The sequence below is a fragment of the Haemaphysalis longicornis genome, unplaced genomic scaffold (assembly GCF_048455015.1).
Source record: "Haemaphysalis longicornis isolate Haplotype H1 unplaced genomic scaffold, Haemaphysalis longicornis Haplotype H1 scaffold_10, whole genome shotgun sequence".
Taxonomy (NCBI): Eukaryota; Metazoa; Arthropoda; class Arachnida; order Ixodida; family Ixodidae; genus Haemaphysalis; species Haemaphysalis longicornis.
In genome coordinates, this window is record NW_027526204.1 from 21,639,410 (window position 1) to 21,659,477 (window position 20,068).

The 20,068-nt window shown below is 47.7% G+C and overlaps 1 protein-coding gene across 1 annotated transcript in view; it reads left to right on the forward strand.

Moving 5' to 3' along the window:
- The window catches only part of LOC144159751 (uncharacterized), an 88,263-nt gene that overhangs the window by 55,129 nt on the left and 13,066 nt on the right, over positions 1-20,068 (forward strand). The window contains exons 7-9 of the mRNA XM_077691446.1: positions 2,896-3,029; positions 6,480-6,606; positions 9,570-9,788. Coding sequence (XP_077547572.1) covers positions 2,896-3,029; positions 6,480-6,606; positions 9,570-9,788 — 480 coding nt within the window. The remainder of the gene's footprint in view (positions 1-2,895; positions 3,030-6,479; positions 6,607-9,569; positions 9,789-20,068) is intronic.

A 20,068-nucleotide genomic window follows, 5' to 3' on the forward strand; every position in this document is an offset into this window, starting at 1 on the left:
CTTGCTAAAGAAAGTTGAGAGAAATGCGAAAGCTAAAACGCTCACTGAATGTGTGCCCGATCGATCGTTGAACCTCCATTGATTGATTGATTGTAGGGTTTAACGCGCCGACGCAACGTAGGCAATGAGGCGCGCCGTAGTGGAGGGCTCCGGATTAATTTTGACCACCCGGGGATCTTTAACGTGCGCCGAAATCTCGAACACACGGGCGTTTTTGCTTTTCGCCTCCATCAGAAAAGCGGCCGCCGCAGCCGGGAATCGAACCCGCGACCTTGTGCTCAGCAGCGCAACGCCTTAGCCACTGAGCCACCGCGGCGGGTTCGTTGAACCTCCAAAGACCCAAATCGCAAACGGAGGACGACGAACTTTCGCGCACTAAGGCAATGCTTATACGAAAGATCCGAATGTATGCCGATGCGTGCTTTATGCGATAAAGGTATACTATCGAACTCCTTGTTCATGATGGATGCGTGTATAGTGTCTTATCTAGAAGCGTCCGTTTATCGGGATTTTCAAGTAACCGCTTGGACACAATGCAAGCCCGGTTTCAAGCTCGCGCCATTTGTCCAGAGTTGTTATCAAAGCTTTTCAGTCGACCAACCGGTCTATAGGGAAATGCGTTAGTTCTTTGACAGAACGTCATCGGTCCCACTGATAAAGCTTTCGCTTTAAAAATACCCTTGAAGCCTCGCGTTTGTCCCACGCATTTTCTTGTGTCCCGTCGTACCGAATAAAATAGACCTAGAGTCACTTACAGTGGTTTCGAAGTTTAATCCCACGTTTTTATTTTTCTTCAATCACGAACCAACTCGCTCAGCAACAAGTTTTGTTACACTGTGGCTGACGGTCGGTGCACCGGTTCAGCACGAAGGCGACGTTTTTATAGGCACGCTCAAAAACATTTTCAAGCTCTTGAAGCAACTTAATATTTCAAATAGAATAGGAGTCTTTATTGAGTTTCTCCAAAAATATTAACATTGTTAACATTGTTAATATTACCATTAACCAGGTTTTCCGGGAAAATAGTAGGCACAACCTTTCCACCAAAAATACGCTTTACTTCCTTTTTTCTTAGCTTTAAAACAGACTATTATATTTTCCATTTCCATTACACACCATTCTATGCGGTTTTGTGGTACTGCGTTCGAATATACGGCCACTAAAACGTTTATATCCAAGCCAATAAGGAAACTAAGGCGAGCGCATGGTTTAATGGCGGCTCAAGACGACACCGACGGCCTTGATATGAACATCAGTGGTAATATTTCTAACAGAACTCTGACGAGCCGTTCTTCTGTTAGTATTCACCACACTGCGTGATATTCAGAAGACGAAGCGGAACACCCACAGTCCTTGGTTTTTGCGGGATTAAAATCACGAAATTCTTAATCGCTCTGGCATATCACTGACTTCTAACAGCGCATTTTACAAATGTCAGTGGACCCGTCGCGGTGGCTCAGTGGCTAAGGCGCTGCGCTGCTGAGCACGAGGTCGCGGGTTCAATTCCCGGCCGTGGCGGCCGCTTTTCTGATAGAGGCGAAGAGCAAAACGCCCGTGTGTATACAAGATTTGGGCGCTCGATAAAGATCCCCAGGTGGTCAAAATTAATCCGGAGCCCTCCACTACGGCGCCTCATCACCTGCGTTGCGTCGGCGCGTTGAACCCTGCAATCGATCAATCAATCAATCAATCAATCAATCAATCAATCAATCAATCAATCAATCAATCAATCAATCAATCAATCAATCAATCAATCAATCAATCAATCAATCAATCAAATGTCAGGGGATTTTTCCCATGTTCATTTAATTCCACTAATGGCTCCTTGAATTGCTTGCTTTGTGATTTGTCTGGTTGACTGACCCAAACTAAGAAGCAAGAAATTTTGTTATATTTAAACTGATGTAAGCTATTAACGTGTGAAAATGAGAAAACATGCCCATGCTTGCTAACAATTAAGCTGCAGTAATAGCTCTTCAGTTGACCTCCGGGGGCCTTAGAACGCATAATCTATCGAGTGGCACACGGCGCGCTTTCGACTAAAAAGTGAAGTGTCGTCAGTTTAAAGTTTCTCTGTATTACAGGTTTTACTGTAGCACCTCTGCCTCAGACGGTTCACCAATGAAGTCTTCACGCATAAAAGTTGGTGGAAAAGAGGAGGAGGAGGACAAGAAGAAGAAAGAAGTTTATTCAACAGAAGAGATGGTTGGTGGGAGAGATCAGAGAGAGGCTTTTGTGACAGCTTCACTATGTTCACCAGACAGCTGTTGACATCACTAGCACAGTTTGCAAGCAGTGACCTAAGTAGCTTTGTTAGGAGTACCTCATATTTCATGGCCCGTGTGTGGGTTTCTGCTGTTGCACACGTCAGCTGGCACTCTGCGAGAAGGGGAAACGGGCGTCACAAAAAAGCCTGAAAATTTGCCCTCAGCGCTGGATATGCGCAGATTCTGGAGACTTCTCCACAAGTGTGCGTATTAGTTTGCACAGCCGGACAGTTAGCACAGGTGGCTAGCTGAGCCCACTTTTGTGAAGGATGCAGGGACTGATGAACCCCGCCAGTGGGTGTTCGTTTTCAACCTCAGCTTTTCAACCTCAGCCTCAGCCCACTTTTGCAAATGGTAATGAACTCGATGTAGTCAAGCTATTTTGTATACTTGCCGCTATGTTCCTAATAGGTGGCAGTTTGAATGTAATCGCTTGCAGTGCGAGAACTCAACGAGTGCCATAATCGCCCTGCAATTACTGTCCTGATAAAAAAAAAACTACATTCCGACTTCTATGTGGGGTTGTTCTCATGTAAGTTCATAGAAAATGGAAAATTCAGCAGTATTTCTTGTTGTCAAGCACTGTTTTCGCACTAAAAAACGTAGAACCACCGGGATAAAATTACAGGAATTGCGAAGTCAGCAGCAAGACCTGCGCGAAGCGGAAGCAGATCCGAAGCCCACGGCCTACCTCGTGGTTGGTGTCACGTTCAGAACTCCAAGAGTTGGCGCCGTCTACACAGCCCTGGAAGAGTTTTTCGCGTAAGCATCAGTCAGTGAACAAAGCCCTCAGTTCCGTGTTGATGGAGTTGCGACGCCACTGACGTCCACATTGAAGTAATCTCTCAAAATAACCTACTAGAGTGGCCGTGTCATAGCGAGTGGTGGAGAAACTGCTGAGCCATTGCCTTAGTGGGACTATGAAACGCTCCTATGGTTCTCTCAGTGTTTCCACACGCGAAGGAAAGAGCGAACGTGTTTATCGAGATCGTTAAAGGCGTTGGCTCTTTCCTTCGCATCTGGAAGCACTCAGAGAACCGTAGTTACCGCCAGAGCGCAGCGGCTCTGCGGGATAGCGTCTTCAGTTCTGCTATGATGTTGTGGTTGTCGTTTTTAAAGTCGGAGTTTCATACTAATACGTTTAAGAGTGTCATATTACTATATGAAACTCTGACTGAAGTAAGAGTTTCATACTAAGAGGGAAATCTGACGCCACTGCCTAAGGGAGCCGCGCTTCGCCGAGCGTTCCGTCATGTACCGGGCAGGGACGTTCCATTTGTCTTTGGCATGGCTCAAAAACAGGCTGAAAAGTTGGCTCTGGCTGTAAAAAAGAAACAATATTACTGTAGAATGGTTCATCAAATTTGTTTTGTTATTATAAAATTGAACCTCCAAAACAGAAATATTTGTCAGTGATTATGTAGAAGCTTCATGCACGATGAACAAGAAAAAAATGTTACCATTTTTTGTTGATTTTGGCTTGGAGACAAAAAAGAAGTCTTATGGCTAGCTAAGCCAAGTAGGCGAGGAACGTCGCTAGCGGAAATGGCGCCGGCCACGGCGGCCCGCGACTGCAACAACAGATTTACCTCTAGTATATATTAGTATGAAACTCTTTTAAAGTGGCTGTTGAATGCCTTTATTGTTGCAACTGAACGAAAGCCGGCTAATACCCGCTACACTGCTGCATTGAGTAATTCCAGCGGTCGAAGAACGCCAAAATCGGCAAGAGACAAAAATCTTTTCAGCAAGCTTCTAAGTTATCTGATGGGACTATAGCAGTAACTGTTGCCGAGGTAGTTTGTGACCCCCTAGGTGTGCTGCTTGACTACGCTCTGGAAGCATTTTGGATTTCAAACAAAAGTTGAAAAATTTGTACTAGGATCTCTAAAAAAGAGCTGGTAATAAGCGCATCTATCATGCCGCATACCATGCTGGTTCGGCTTGTTTCGTTCGGCCCCGAGACTGCCCCTTTCCTTGCGAACCTAAGTTAAACCGGACTTTGGATCTACCTCGCACCAACGTTTTAGAGAGTATATTGTTTATTGTGAGCGCGGTACACTCAGAAATGCCTAACAGCCTAAAATGTTTCTTAGACGCCACAGTCATTTGACTGGACGATTAGCTTCCTAAAAGTGGGTCTGCATGAAGATCACATGACCGTACAGACACGTCTACGTATCTCACGCTGGAATTGTGAGAAACAATTGTATTGCTCAGAAAAATGACGTGTGATTCGTTATGGCAGATATCAATAGCAATGCGTCCACCGGCATGCACATGGCACTCACTGTAGCCGTGAAGCGGCGCAGGTCATGGTTAGAAGCAAACTCTGCGAAATGAAAATAAACCCTGCATGAAAAGTTGCTGGGGCGAGGCCAGGTATGCCGGAAACATGTCTCTCTCGATGATCTCACAGAGCAGAATAATTGGCTTGACATTGACACTAGATTCGTGTTATCCCCAGCCTCGTGTTACCGGGAAGTCGCTTCGCGGTTGAGCGCCTCGTGTGCCTGCCTGTTCTCCCGCCTGCCTCCTGCTCTTGTCGATGTTTGGCAAGAAAAGCCTGGGAGAATTTTCTCGCTCACTGCGAAATCCCTGTGCATACGCTTACGAGCGGTGCAATGAAGCGATGCTTTTCAAGTACTTGATGAGAAATCGATGGGGGGCCGGCGCACATACTTCGCAAAGGCACAACGGCAAGCCGGGGCCGTACCGCTCACACAAGCATCACACAAGCTCACACAAACCATGCCGACACATCACCTTCTACTAAACGCAGAGGAGGCCAGAAATCTCAGAAAAATCCAGACCAACACCTACTCACATAAGTCCAGATTAGCACTTGTGTTTCCGGATAACTACAACGAAGGATGCCATAAATGCCATCAGAAGGCAGACCTCTTCCACACTGTGTGGAACTGCCTGACCATATGACAACAGAACAACTACAACACATCAATAGAGTCCTGGGGAGCGGCACTGTCCTGCTCGGACCTGTCCAGCCAGCGAGAACTGCTGGAAAGAGCAAAGCTAGGGGCTTTCCCCACTGGAGCCCTGGAAATAGGATTCCACCCTTACCTCCACCCCATCTCCTTCTACCTTTGCTGTGAATAAAGTTTACTACTACTACTACTACTACTACAAACCGCCGCCGCTTGTGACGGGCACAGTGTGACCGGCCGCTTTAGCGTCCGCGCAGCAGCGAGGGAGGGAGAGAGAGAGAGAGAGAGAGAGAGAGAGAGAGAGAGAGAGAGAGAGAGAGAGAGACAGAGAGAGAGAGAAAGAGAGAGAGAGAGAAAGAAAGGCGCCGAGAAACAAAATGGCCTCGCCCATATGTAGACAAATATCACGCGGTGCCAACCGACCAATGCAAATCCTGGCGGCACATAACAATGAGAGAAAATAGTGCCGATACTCTAAAAGCCTTTATTTTGTGACGCTAGCTTACACGAAGAGATTCTTCTATTTCCACGTGCGCGGGCAGATCGTGCGTTCAATGCGCTGCTCGTCAGCTGTGTTTCGCCGTTATTCACGAAGTATGTCAACAATGTAACAGAACGTTAAATAGGTTAAACGTAACGGTGGAGCGTCTCAATACACGGCGGAGTGTTGCGATTCGATGAACGAGGGTTTGCAGATGGGTAAGTTGGTACACGGCGGAAGTTGAACAGCGCTTTGACGGGACGAATTGAAGAGTAACAAGCACGGGCGCTGATGCACAACTGTTTATTTCTTTTAAAATAGAAGATACTAACATTGATTTAAAACGCGCCTTGCGAGACGAATACAGTTTTGTGGCAGTGCTATTAGGAGCGATCTTTTCATGCGTCTCGTGCAAGTAGCAAATGCCACGGCATGCAATAACATAGCCTTACTTAACGCGTTCAGTGGCCGACTTGAGAAAAGAATTCAGGGGAAAGCGGTAGGGGTAGTTAGGGCTGAATAGAAAATAAGCTATGGCGGTGCTGTTTGTCTCTGCCATGCCTCACTGCGCCCATCCCACCTGTCGCAAAGGCTCTCGGGAGGAACATTTCGGAGCGACATGTCGCCGCAATTTGTGAGCAGCGTAGTAGTGTCGCGAACGCTGAATCGCCGCAACCGCCCCTTATCTTCCGTCTACTTCAGTGTCCAGTGCTTTGCATTTTGTGCGAATGCAGAAAGCGTCCACTCTTTGAACGAGAGTTGTTGAAAGCGCCTTCTGTCCCGCAGCAGGACGCCCACCGACGCATTGATCGCTCGAACGCACCTTGAAATGAGGGACGACATGCGGCCCGATTGCCGCATTACGGGCCCCACCATCTACAGGGAGCCGTACGCCGCCTACCAAGTGGCAATGGTGAGTGCCAGTGTTCGCCCATGCTTGAACAGCTTTTTACCAGGAATAAGTCCCAGTCGAGCGCATCTCTCTTGCGTCCGAATTTCCTTGTAGGCAAAAGGCCCGCTAGGTTCAGCTCTTTGTCCGCAGCAGGGCTTTTCATTCTTGGCCGATTGGCGTTTTATTTTATTGGTACCTTCCTCTAGTTTATAGGGTGCTCAACGAGGCCCAACAGTGTTGAAGCAAACGAAAGCTAATGGCGCCTACGCGAAGAAAACCCTCTAGCCACCACTAAAAAGAAGCGAGTGTGGTGCCATCCACGCCTTCCCGACTTTCAACATATTCGACCGTGCAGTATTACGAAGTGTTTCACCGCCAGAAGTTGCACGTTGCGTCGCAGGAACAAGAAAACAAACAAGCGCGAAAAGCCAACAAAGAAGCCTGTATTTCTGGCAAGTGCTGAGCTCTGGCGAGAAGTATATTTGCACCTTAACTCAGATAGGCCGAGCAGGTCTCCGCAGATAAACTGATTCGTTTGGGTGAAGCAAAAAAAAAAAAAAAAAGATGGCTCCAATCCTCGCTGTGAAGGTGGTTGGAAAGCAAAGCTGTAAACGACACCCGCAACTAAGGCCCGGGCGAACGTCACTTGAATTCCTACAAATGGCTCTACAAAGAGTGAAACGAGAGATTCTGTCAGCCGTTACTTGGTATTCGTGGGGGCGGCATCCCGAGTGCAGCAGCTTCGGCGACGGCCGGGCTAGAGCGGCGGAGGCCGCCGCCGTAGCTCGGCCGTACGTCGGAAGAAGGAAAATGGCGAGGAGCGGTGAGACAGCAGAACCTAGCCATCCTGATGTGCTAGCTCGGGGCTACACCACCGCGCGACACAAGCGTAGACACGGAAACAATTCGGCTTCTGAGCTTCGGGATTCCCATTTATACCAATTTAAACTAGTTTAGTAAATTTGGGTATTGCTAGAAAGCTGAGGGAACTTTTATAATCGCTACTTATCAGGACCACTGGCTCCTTCCGCCTTTTGAAATACCTTTTAAAGCACAACCGAATTGGTATTCATCAACTTAGAACACAGAGTCCCATTCGTGGCAAGCAGTGCTCAAGAGATAACGTATCTCTAGCGGCCGGATGTCTGTATGTGGTCTCAACATTTTGTTTTCCCGCCATTCGAACTAATCCTTAACGTATCTTTGCCGTACCACCAATTAATTTCCTGGGGTCCGGGTTACCCAGGAGGTGCTGTAGAACAAGTTAAGCAGTGCGAAGGAAGCGCGCAGTCAATTTGAAGCTGCGTCAAAACAGGCCCAAAACAACCGCACTAAAGCAGACGACAAAGCCGTACCGCTGACGCCGCCGCCACCAGTGAGGAGGCACTTCCGCGTTGGGAACGCTGGGTAAATTCGTCGTGCCATCTACAGTGTGCTCCGTGAGTGAAGCCCCCCGCCGCCGCCGCCGCCTCCGCCCCGTTCGGAGTTGATTGTCCCGCACGCCGCCAAAGTATCGTTGGCTCGTAGAGGTAGAAAGCTCTGCTTTAAAGAAGAATAGTATTGTGGACAAATTGGTGTGTCATAGTTTGATCCTGGTTACTCTACAAAAATTCCGACCAGAAAGAGACAGACGTAGCGGAAGACACACGCAGCGAAAGGTGTGTCTATCTCTTTTAGTGATCGTCATCTTGTTGCGCATCGTGCTCAAGAAATGTGCGCCTGCAGCAGCCGGCGTTCATAATCGCTATGACAGCGCCTCACAATTCAAATGAGAGCCAAGGAGTAGGTGTTGCCGCCACTTGTCTTCGGCAGCAGAACCTCAATTAGCAACTGTTCACCAGTAGGCCAACATCTGTTGCAGACTGCTTTGAAATTCCACGACGACAACGGAAACAGCTAGATGCAGGGGTATAGAGGATTATAGTAAATTTCGTGGATTTGAAAAAAAAAAAAGATCCATATTCCAGAGCGGAGCGAAGTAGTTTCACCGGGCCAGACGACATGTCAGACGGGCCAGACGGGCCAGACGGGCCAGACATCTACGCAGTGATTGTTGTCACTGTGTAGTTTTGCAATGGCGGCCAAGAATCATGAACATCCAGTAGTGACAAATAAGGCAAACTTTAGAACTGATATCCGTAAGGGGGGGGGGGGGGGGCGGGGGGACGAAGAACACAACAAGAGGACGGAGCACTGCACTCAGTGTCCCGGCTTCTTGCTGGGTCCGCCGTCCGCCCCCACACCCCGGCGCTTTTTTTTCGTCGTAACGATGACGAGAGCACACACAACCTCTCTGTCTGCCGGAAACACATGACAGAACCGAAACCCAATCATACAAAGCTGTTGGCGTATTCACGAAGAATTCACGAAATCGAGAATAAGGACCTCACTCCTACTGCTCACGCTCGTACCCAGGATGCGCAGCTTGTACTGGAAGCTACGCGCTCCAGTGCTCGTATTTCAGCGCATCGTCATAGCGGACAGAGCCCCAATGATTTCACTGCTGGCCCGATCTTCAACTTATCAGAGTTTGGGTTTGGGCTAGTTGGTAGCGGTAATCCGTGGCTTGCAAAATTTTGTCATGACGTGCTTTTTTCTGTTCTTTCCTATCTTTGGTTATTTATGATAATGTCCCGGCCCGGTGTTTTAAATTCACGCATTTTTTCAATAACCTCAGTTGGAAGTTGGCGCTTGTGCCCGTCGCTTCCCTGCGTCCTCTGTCGTTCTTTTTTTTGCGCTACACGAAGTCATGGATTACCGATCTTTAAAACAGCGTAACACAGGTTTCCTGTCAAAGTGTGGAGGCTACAGGCGGCGGCGGTGATTGAGCGGTCTCTTGCGGCTAACGTAGCCTGCCAGTGACGCCTGTCCGGCCGGTGTGTCATGCCTTCAGTCGAGTCCTTACTGCGCGGTATTACACACGTTTCACCGTCCACGTAACCAGCTGGTCCACACTGACCGTCGTCTCGCGGCCTATGCCGCAGGTCGACGTGGTGCAGTTTGTGCACGAAAAGCGCAACTCGTTCACCAAGCTCTCGGTGGCGGTGTCCTTCACCATGATGGCCCGCCTGTACCAGCCCGTGGACACCGGCTCGCACGGTTATTTCTCCTGGTTCAAGGTCGTGCACCCGTACCCGGGGTTTCAACCGGGCCAGTCCTGTTGGAGCATCGACGACGACGAGGCGTTCACCAGCTACTTCTTCGTACGCATTGCTTGTGTCGTCTGTTGCGGCGTGCGCCTCACAGCTGTACGAGTCGACACATCAGCCCTTCGTGTAGCATTAAATTAAGGCCGCACTTAAGGAGGCCGTGTGCCCGCCCGCTGCAGGTGACGACGGCATAAACGGGAGTCTTTTATAGGAAGGAGGTGATATCGTACTGGAAAAGCTTGCTGCCCACTTTGAGAATGCTCAAGCACACTAGAAGTGCCCGTAAGCTGGAAAAACTCCAACATAATTTTGATTCCCAAGGAGAGAGATACCAAGGGCCTTAAGAATTACAGGCTCAACAGCCTACTCTCAGTTGTATACAAGCTGTTTATCAAAGCAATTGTTAAGAGCGTAAGCCGAAGCTTAGATTTCCAAGAGCCCCGGGAACAGGCTGGGTTAAGAAGGAAATAATTTACAGTAGATCACATTCATATCATTAGTGCGCCAATAGAAAAATCCGCAGAGTATAATAGACTCCTTTGCGTTGCTATGAAGAAGCGTTGCTATGAAAAGCTATACGCTATGAAAAAGCGTTTGATTCATTAAAGGCGCCATGAAGACAAAATACAAGTCAGTTTTATTCGAAAGATTGCATGTTCTATAGTGCCCCCAGCGCTTTTCCGGAAGCAAACGATCCTTTATGCACTTCGAAATTTAAGCTAGAATTTTGATTCTCGCGCCAATGTGTGTTTGAACGACGTTTGCAATGACATCATAAGAACAGGTCTTTCAGATAAACTTGGTGTGGAGCGGAGACTTGTTTCCTGTTAGTCAACCTAGATGGCCCCACCACACCGCGGCAAGCCGTGTTCTGCTCTTGGTTGGCTTGTGAACCTCTTTAAACCTGGTTTGTTTTTGTGGACGGAGAAAATAATCGTTTCGGGAAACATAGTGCTCGCTCGAGAAATATGGCCACGTAAAACACCATCGCTTCCGTCAATCGGCCAGTGTCGTCTGAGACAACCCGAAAGGCCCGCAGTGCTGTCCATATAAACAAAGTATAGTGCGCGCAGTGCCAACAGCAGCACGCATCGGTACTTCTATGTTTACGTGTGCTTTCGTAACTTCCAGTCTTTGTACCACCATTCCTACTGATATAAAAAGGATTTGCCCTACATATGAGCGCAAATAACTCTTTCGGAAAGCTTATATGCCCTGCCTAATTTGGGTTTGCTCCTGTCGGCCTCCGCCCATCGCAGCGCTGGTTGGTATGGCATCATGGGTTCTGTTTCTGGAAATGAGATAGTTGGTCGCATTTCCATTCCTTTTTCCCCTAATTATATAGCTTATTTGAGCGGAGTTGACGTTAAAAGTGGTGTCAGAATGATTATCATGAGGCAATCTTTTGAATGAACCAAACTTGTGTTTTCTTTTAATGGCCCCTGCTTCCAGCAGGGCCGATGATTCATGGCCGATACTTCCAGCCCCGTGGCAGTGCTGGAAGCATTGAAGTACCATGGAACAGCGGAGGCCTACATAAGAATTTTAGGCGGCGTATACAGGGTTAGCAATCATCCACCAAGATGTACGAAAAAGAGTAATCGCGTTTATCGAAGAAAACCGACGGCATAATGTTTCCGGCACGCGACGCTGCTCCCGCCCGCATCATAAAGCAGTGCCCTCGAACAGGCTGCCTCTTGAAGCCCGTTCTACATGGAGCGAATTTCGCCTGCGAATCCGCTGGAACGAACATTCGCACTTGCGAAGATCGCAATGCCTGGAATTGTCGTCTACATGGGGCCTGCGAACGCGGCGATTTTCGCATTTCAGATGCGCCTTGTTTGCAGACTGAATTAAGTTTGCCACCAGCAAAGGTTGTTGTGATTTTAACAAGGGTGGTTTTATTTTACTTTCTTGGCAAGTTGTTTCTGCCTGGTTTGCGGTAAACATAAGTTTATTTGCGGTTTTATATAAGAATCGCCAATTCTTTATCAATATACGCACACACAGCAGAGAAGACAAACGTTTTGGTGTGCCCGCGCTTTTGTCGCGCTCAGACAAGCAACGCCATCTGGTTTCTAAGCGTGCAAGTGGTGCCGAGCTGTGCTCCTATTGGCCGCAGGTGCGGGCCCTCTACGCCGCACACGCCGCACGAGCGGCGTTTGCTCGACCGCTTCAAATGTTTGGCACTTCACCGCAGCAACGAACAAAGGTTATTTTGCCGCACGAGCGGCGCCGCATCAGCGAATTCGCAGGCGAAATCGCTCCATGTAGTACGGGTTAGCCAGCATGAAATAAAGAAAAGAAAGAAGCCGTGACCGAGTTTGCGTCTTATCTGCCACTCGCCCCGAGAAACTCGCTGTTCCTGCTCCTTCGACGCATGCCCTTATTAATTAAGGTGAGGCGCCGTTTCTTCTATCGTGCGACAGGCAACGCAGTTGCTTTCTATCAGCGTATTTGGGGGCGCTGGTTTAAGATTCGGGTGGGAGCGCCGTCACGTGGTATTTTTAATTTTTCGCGGGGTTTCTTTACCAGTCAGAATAAATGAGTACAAGCGCCTCATTGAAACTTTAATAGTTAGGACAGTTGATTGATTGATTGATTGATGGTAGGGTTTTACGCGCCGACGCAACGCCGGTGATGAGGTGCGTCGTAGTGGAGGGCTCCGGATTAATTTTGACCCCCTGGGGTTCTTTTAAAGCGCGCCGAAATCTCGTACACACGGGCGTTTTTGCTTTTCGCCTCCATCAGAAAAGCGGCCGCCGCGGCCGGGAATCGAACCCGCGACCTCGTGCTCAGCAGCACAACGCCGCAGCCAGGGAGCCGGCGCGGTGGGTATGATTGGGACAGTACTTCTGGAGTTAGATGATTACTTACAATGAAATAATTAAATCTCATTAACGGAAAAAGTGCTGGCCGCCACTCCAGTGTAGTGGAAACAATATGCACCACGTTTTATTTAAGTAACGCCAGTTCTCTATCTTAAAATCGTGTTACATGATAGCTGCAACATCCTGTGTAAGGGATGTATGTACGGCCGCGGTAATCGTGCACAAGAAAAGCCAAATATCCCCTATCAGAAAGGGAGTAAGACAGGGCTATACGATCGCGCCAAAATTCTTGACGGCATGCCTGAAGGAATGCTTAGGATCTTGACTGCGCAATCGCAGGATTACGGATAAACGGGGAATACGTGAGCCACTCGAGGTTTGCGGACGATTATCTTGCTCGGTGAGCCTCCAGCGCACCTGGGAAAATTTCGTGAGGAACTACCGTCAGAAAGTTTGGCCGTGGGACTACAAATAACTGCGACTAAGGTGTACTAAAGTAATGATAAATAGGCATGCTGGAAGCGCCCCCTTCTGTCTGCGTAACTCAACGCTAGAACAAGTAAAAGAGTATAACTACCTTTGAGTGGTCGTCAGTGCTCATAGAAACCACAATGACGAAATCCCGCACAGAAAAGGTATAAGGTGGATTGCGCGTGGCAAGAACTGCTACGTGATGAAAAGTAAGCTACCTCTGTTACTGAAAAAAACGTTATACAACAAATGCGTGCTGCAAATGATGACATGCGCGCTGCAGGCGGAACCTTGGTAGCTTACGGATGAACTGGAAAGAAAACTTGGGTCGGCTCAATGGGCCATGGAACGAAAGGTGTTAGGAGTAACACTCAGAGACAGCAAAATAGTTTCCTGGATCAGGGAAGGAACACGAGTAGAAGGTACCGTGGTTTGAATAAATAAAAACGAATGGAATTGCGCATGGCATGTAGCGAGCCGAAATGACAACCGGTGGGACAAGGTAACAGACTGGATACCGAGAGACGGGTATAATGAAGGGAAGGCCATTAACTCGATCGAGGGACTAAATAGACAAATTGGGAGGCCAAGATTGTATTACGGCAGCAGAGGACACGAGCGGTTGTAGATCAATGGGAGTGGCATTCGTGCTGCAGTGGATGTACATAGGCTGCTGCTGCTGATGACGGCAATAAACTGGGATGAAATGCAGCTTGAAGTAAAACGAACACCACTAAGACAGGAAGGGAATGCAGGACACACCGCTGCTAACAACTGATATTTAACAGCGTAGCCGTATAGGGGCTCGTAATCTCTGCTCAAGTTCGTCATGCCAGGCAAAGTTATCCCGCTGGGCCGATAGATGGCGCCACCGCCTCGACGGCAGTCCAGAGCATCCCCATACGTCGGCAACGATGAACAACCAGAAATCTGTGCGTGAGCTTCGAGTCTGTACAGTCGTCCACAGGCTTAGCTGGAACATCATTTTCGAATTTGGCGTAGCATGGCTCAATTCTTCTGTCGTAAAACTTTTGAAACAAATAACAAGGACATGAGTGCCACCTCTAATTTCATGGCAGTGTAAAAGGTGCGTCGGAATTACTTTACGCTAATGAGAAGACGGTAAGGGCAGAACGCTTTGCTCCAGCGAAGGCTGTGGATGACTGTACCTACATACCAGGGCGAGAGGCATTAAGAGCGCCTCCCCCGCTCCCCCCCCTTTCTGTGGGAGGTTGCTGCCAGGGTGCCGGAGTCGCTCCACTGTTTCAGGAGATTTCACAGGCGTGGAACTACATATAGCTATGAACTCACAAAAATTGCGCTGGTAGGTTATTGACATGACTTTCATTTTATTTTATTCACTTGATACCTGCTTGCCCTTTGCAGGCATTACGGCAGGGGGATACATAAAATACTCATCAAATCTGAGTCCAAATAACAATGAAATTAATCGCACACAGCGCGATAAAAATCATGATTAGAGACCATGGATACAATCACAGGCGGAAGATAATTCAACTCGTATTTATCTAACAAAAATTGAATAGCGCGATGCGTCACGTTTAAAGGACAATTGCTTTACTTTAAAATTGGGATCCCTTCTTCGGGGTATGTAGGAAGGCGCTTGAATATAGTTTTCCTTATGGGTTCAAATTTTGCAATGACAGATATTATGAAAAAAATTGAACCTGAGTTCTCGTAAACGATCTTTCACTTCTTCCAATTACAGTTCACTTTTGATTTCTCCCATACCAAGTTGAGCATCCCAATTACCCAAAACAAGCCCTATTATGTATCTTTTCAAGCGTGTCGGCCAGCTCTTTGGTATACGTATCCCAGCAAACACAGCGTACTCTAACAATGAGCGCGCCTTAGGGAAATACAGTTAGATGGAAGTTTTGCTGAAGTTTCGTCTTAGAAAATCCAAAACACATGCAGCCTTAACTTTTATCTTCAGAACGTGCCTAGTCCACCTGAAATAACTCTTTAAATAAACTCCTATATATTTATATTACCTGGCCGTGCTTATAATAGAATTATTTATGATATACGTATTGAAATGGTATGAACGTTCCCTTGTAAATATGACGTGAACACACTTTTGACATTCAACGACATTTCTGAATGCGCACTCCAGGATGCTATTATATTCAAATGCTGCTGCAGGTATTCCGAATCCTGTTCATTCGGTATAGTCGTGCAAACTACAGTCTTGATGTTGGGCTACTTGGGTACGCATTAGACACACTAAAGTGTGGTTGATCCCTCTTTCAAAACACGAAAGTGAGATGTGCCTTCACAGGATGAGTTGAATGTTTGTGCTGCATCGATAGGAACTTGCACATCGCTATTTATATTTCGTCGCTGTGGCACCTTCAGACTTATCAACATCAGACACTGGGTTGCACGCGCCGAAGCACTGCGTAAACCCGAATGAAACCACACGTGCTCGCAAACCATGCGAACGAAACCGACCGGGTTGCCAGCGAATCGTTTGGTGAACTCACGGTCCGCTGCAGCGAAAGAGCATGATTTGCAGGGCTCTCTTGTGCGTGCGCAAATGCTCGACCACTGCATCCCTGTTCCGTGGAGTGTACGGCAGACGGTTGCGTTGCGACGAGCTCAGCTAGCGCCACCTGTCGGCGCTCATTAGCACCACGATGCACTACTTCGCTTCATCTCTCTTAGACGGCAGCACTATCGAAATAGAGCAGGTTGTAGGAAAGATATATAGCGCATTCATGCGGCTGTCTGCGCTTCAGCTCGTAGCGGAGTCGGTAAAGCACCAGACACCTCCCGGTGCAGCGACGGAGCACCGGGCTGGAAACCTGGCTCTGCCGCGTTTTTCTGGCCATGTCATTTCCGTGACGGATATGACGTCAGTGAGATCTTGGTGGATCCCGGCATAAAACCCTTTCGTATTAAATAACAGCGCATAGGCTAGGACTGAAGAAGTGACAAAGTAGAGCGCTTCTTGTCACTTCTTACATCCTCGTCTGTGCGCTGTTTTTTAGTGTGAATAAAACTACGTAGTCATGCACGAATATTTTGAACGAAGATTTGAGGCCAGCAGTAGTATCGTTTATATGTAAACGAAATAAAAGAGGGCCCAGAACTGAGCCCCGACGAACTCCTGCGGTGACGGGAACTCATCCAGAAGAACAACCGTTGAGAAGGAGCGACTGCTGAGTTAGTGAGAGAGATACTCGGCTATTCATGCAAAAGAGATTCATTCAGTTTATAGCCCCACCAACAAGAAGGCCATGAGGAGCAACGTCCAAGGGATTTTTGAAGTCCAAGAAAATGGAGTCAACTACTTCCAATTAATTGCTAACGCCAAATCATCGTGAACCCAGCAAGCTGCGCTGAGCAAAAAAAAAAAAAAAAATGCGCGCCTATCCACACGGTGAAGGTGGCTGAAAGCGAAGCTGTAAACCACACCGACAACAATTACCCATGCAAGGTCACTTGAATTCACACACGTGACTCTACAGAGAGTGAAATCAGAGACAAGTGAAATGCACTTAACCAAAGCCTTTATTACTTCCAAGAGGCATTCTTTGCTAAGGTTAAATTAATGGATTATTTATGAAGTGGTGGGTTGTGTCGGTGAAGAACATGAGTGGAAACTACTTTTGTTATAAAATTAAAGGAAGCTGAAACCCAGTGTTTGACGGTATTATATCCCCTCCGTCTCTGCCGCTGCCGACTGAGGCGCCAAAATCGGGGGCATATACGGAGAAGTGAGATGCCATGCGTTGGTGTGAGCTTCCTGTTATTTTTTACTAAGTTCTAGCGCATGCGCAAGGCACGCACACGGCCGCTACACGCGCCGTGAGCGGAGCGCACAGTGGCGGAAGAGGTCGCGTGAAGCTACCAGGTGGCATTCCGCGAGAACGCATAAACCCGCAGATGTGCTCGGTGAGTGTATCGCATGTCTTTCCGGTCTCCGCATGGGCTCGTAGCTCAATCTGTAAGACAACAGGCTCTCCCTGCGTTTCGCTATTCGTTCCAGGTTAGATTCCTGGCGGCGCCAGTAACTTCTTTTATTCGTCCGCGTAAGTTTTCTGTTGACACCAACGGTCGCGACAAACCCTTCGGGGGACCCGCTACGGTGGCTCAGTGGCTAAGGCGTTGCGCTGATGAGCACGAGGTCGCGGGTTCGATTCCCAGCCACGGCGGCCGCTTTTCTGATGGAGACGAAAAGCAAGAACGCCCGTGTGTACGAGATTTCGGCGCACGTTAAGGATCCCCAGGTAGTCAAAATTAATCCGGAGCCTTCTACTACGGCGTGCATCATCGCCTGCGTTGCGTCGGCGCGTTAAACCGTACAATCAATCAATCGCAACCCTTGGGGAGTAGAGGTAAAACGCTTCGCTTTAAAACCGTTGCGAAATCTGTGTTGACTAGGATGCAGGAGATTATGTTTAACCAAAGTTGTCATTATACGGCTGTAAAGGACATGTTCAGATATTTAACGACACCGGCTTGCACTTCTCAACGTTCTTTTTTGGGCCATTCTAATGAACATGTGTAACACGTGCTAATTTCTAATCACCAGGTAGTGCTTTCTCAATTAAGAATTGTCGAAGTAAAAAGTGAAAGTACAACGAACGTTGCCGAACAGTTCATCATTATCGCTGCTTGAATACAATCTGGGCCACACGCTTTTTCTGGTTTTACACTTTCTAACCATTATCGAACACCAGACACACTAAAAGTGACTTCAGGCATTACTTCTGCTACAGCTGAAAAAACCGTGTTAACAACGCGCGAATAACTTTGACTAAACACTGGCGAAAATTAATTGCTAGAGGTGTCTGACTTGGACGCGTCATCGTTAACAAGTGTGTGAGAATATATTAGTGGAGAAACAGATGTATTTTAAAGAACGTATCTCCACAGCATAGATTGCTGCGCGGGAACTGGTTTTCAAAGCTTGATAAAGCTTCAGACGGCACACTGACGCAATTATTTCAAGCTTCGTCTGTCGTCATAGCTTCTAGAATTTCTCGCCCGAGCTTGTTTTTAGCGCGATAGCTTTAGCGCGATAACCAGACTAAGTCAAGCTTTTGCTTTGCATATCCAAGGTTACCAGAGCTAAGGCGCAGACATATTTTTCTTTCAAATATTGTTCCCCACTGGTGCTATCCCGTACTTCTCAGGCCTTTGGGGTACGAGCTTTCTAACAACAATGATTTCTTGAGGCCTCGAGGGTTTTTGGTGTGACGGACGGACATAGCTCGGCCGAAACAGATCTACAATTAAAGAATACTCAGTAACAGTAACACAGCTTATGAAAAGAGTGATTCTTTAAAAAAGAAAAAATCTTTAAGCACGTGTTTAAGGAAGACAATAAAAGATCGACATTTCGGCGAGGTGGTAATGGTTATGCATCTTGAACGACAGCGGAATAGACTAAGACAAGGGGGAGAAAAGATGACATTCGATTTTATCCCGATTTTATCCGAATTTAAACAGGCAAGCTGGATTTTTTAAATTGCACTCCTCTCGAAGTGGAATTCAGTTCTATTTTCTCGCGTAGCCTAGCGGCCGCGAACCACACTTCTGTCGTGGGGGCCCAGGTTATTTCTGATAAAACTGGCTGTTGGGTATTCTTTGCACCTACCACATATTACTTCCTATGAGTAAGTAGGCCACCGATTAGTGTTACTAGTATAATGGGCCATCTGGGCATCACCGGGTACCACAGCTAGTATATATAACAAACAGTAAAGGACCTAAACTACAACCATGTGGAACGCCTTTTCCAGAAATACGCATTATAGACTCAAACACTGACTTCTCTGTAAGTGAGAAAGCTCTTCAAAGAATTTCGAACTGGTCCGGTTATACCATGACATTCCAATTTATGGAACAGAATATTGTGATTAATGGTAGTGAAATTACAAAAAAAAACGGATTTCACAGATGTTCCTAAGAGAAGATGAATTTTTTAAATGTATCAGTTAAATACATCACTGCAAGATTACTGGAACTACAACCAGAACGAAAACCAAATGGGCAGGGCTTAAGAGCCATTTTTTTTTCGTTATAATCATCTTCGTCATAACCACAACAGAAACAGATGGGGCGCTGTGGCGGGTTCGCCGTACTGGGCGGAGGGCGGACTGGCTGAAGTGGTTGTCGCATCGGTGTTGCCAGACGCTGGTAGGATGGCGCAGCCTGCTGTCCAGAGGCTCCCGTGGTGTGAGAGCACGTAGTAATCGGCCCTTTCGGCAGTTTCCGCGTACGTAGTGTCACAGCAGTTCAGCGATGACGAAACAGTGCGCGGTGGAGCTTCAGCTACCGGCTGCCGAATTACGCTCCTCAGCGTGGACCCAATTGCGACACGGAGGCTACTTAATAAATACATGCATACATAGGACAGTTGCAAGTTGGGTGAGTCGTTTGGTGTTCATATCTAATTACAGCTCGACAGACGAGACAGAAAGGATAATAAGCAGAGAACGAGCTTTCAACTGAATTTATTAAGAACCCGCCACACACATTTATAGCAACGCCGAACAACGGCGTGCGTGGCAAAGTTGCATACAGAAAATCGCATGTGCCTTCACACTGGAACACGCGCGGCTACCCCCCGGTGTTTGAGGAAACTGATATTGTTACCAAGCGCCCGAAGCAGTTACATTGATAATTGAAGCCTATCGTATTATTAAAAGGGGCGAAAAGATTGATTGTAGGGTTAAACGCGCCGACGCGACGCAGGCGAGGAGGCGCGCCGTAGTGGAGGGCTCCGGAGTAATTTCGACCACCTGGGGATCTTTCACGTGCACCGAAATCTCGTACACACGGGCGTTTTTGCTTTTCGCCTCCATAAGAAAAGCGGCCGCCGCAGCCGGGAATCGAAGCCGCGACCTCGTGCTCAGCAGCGCAACGCCTTAGCCACTGAGCCACCGCGGCGAGTGAGAGGCGAAAAGTGTGTAAGGCACTCTTCAGTGGCGCTTACTGATAAAGAGGTTCAGTTCCTGGATAACCACAGATAATTCGTGTTTTCTTTTTTCTGTGGGC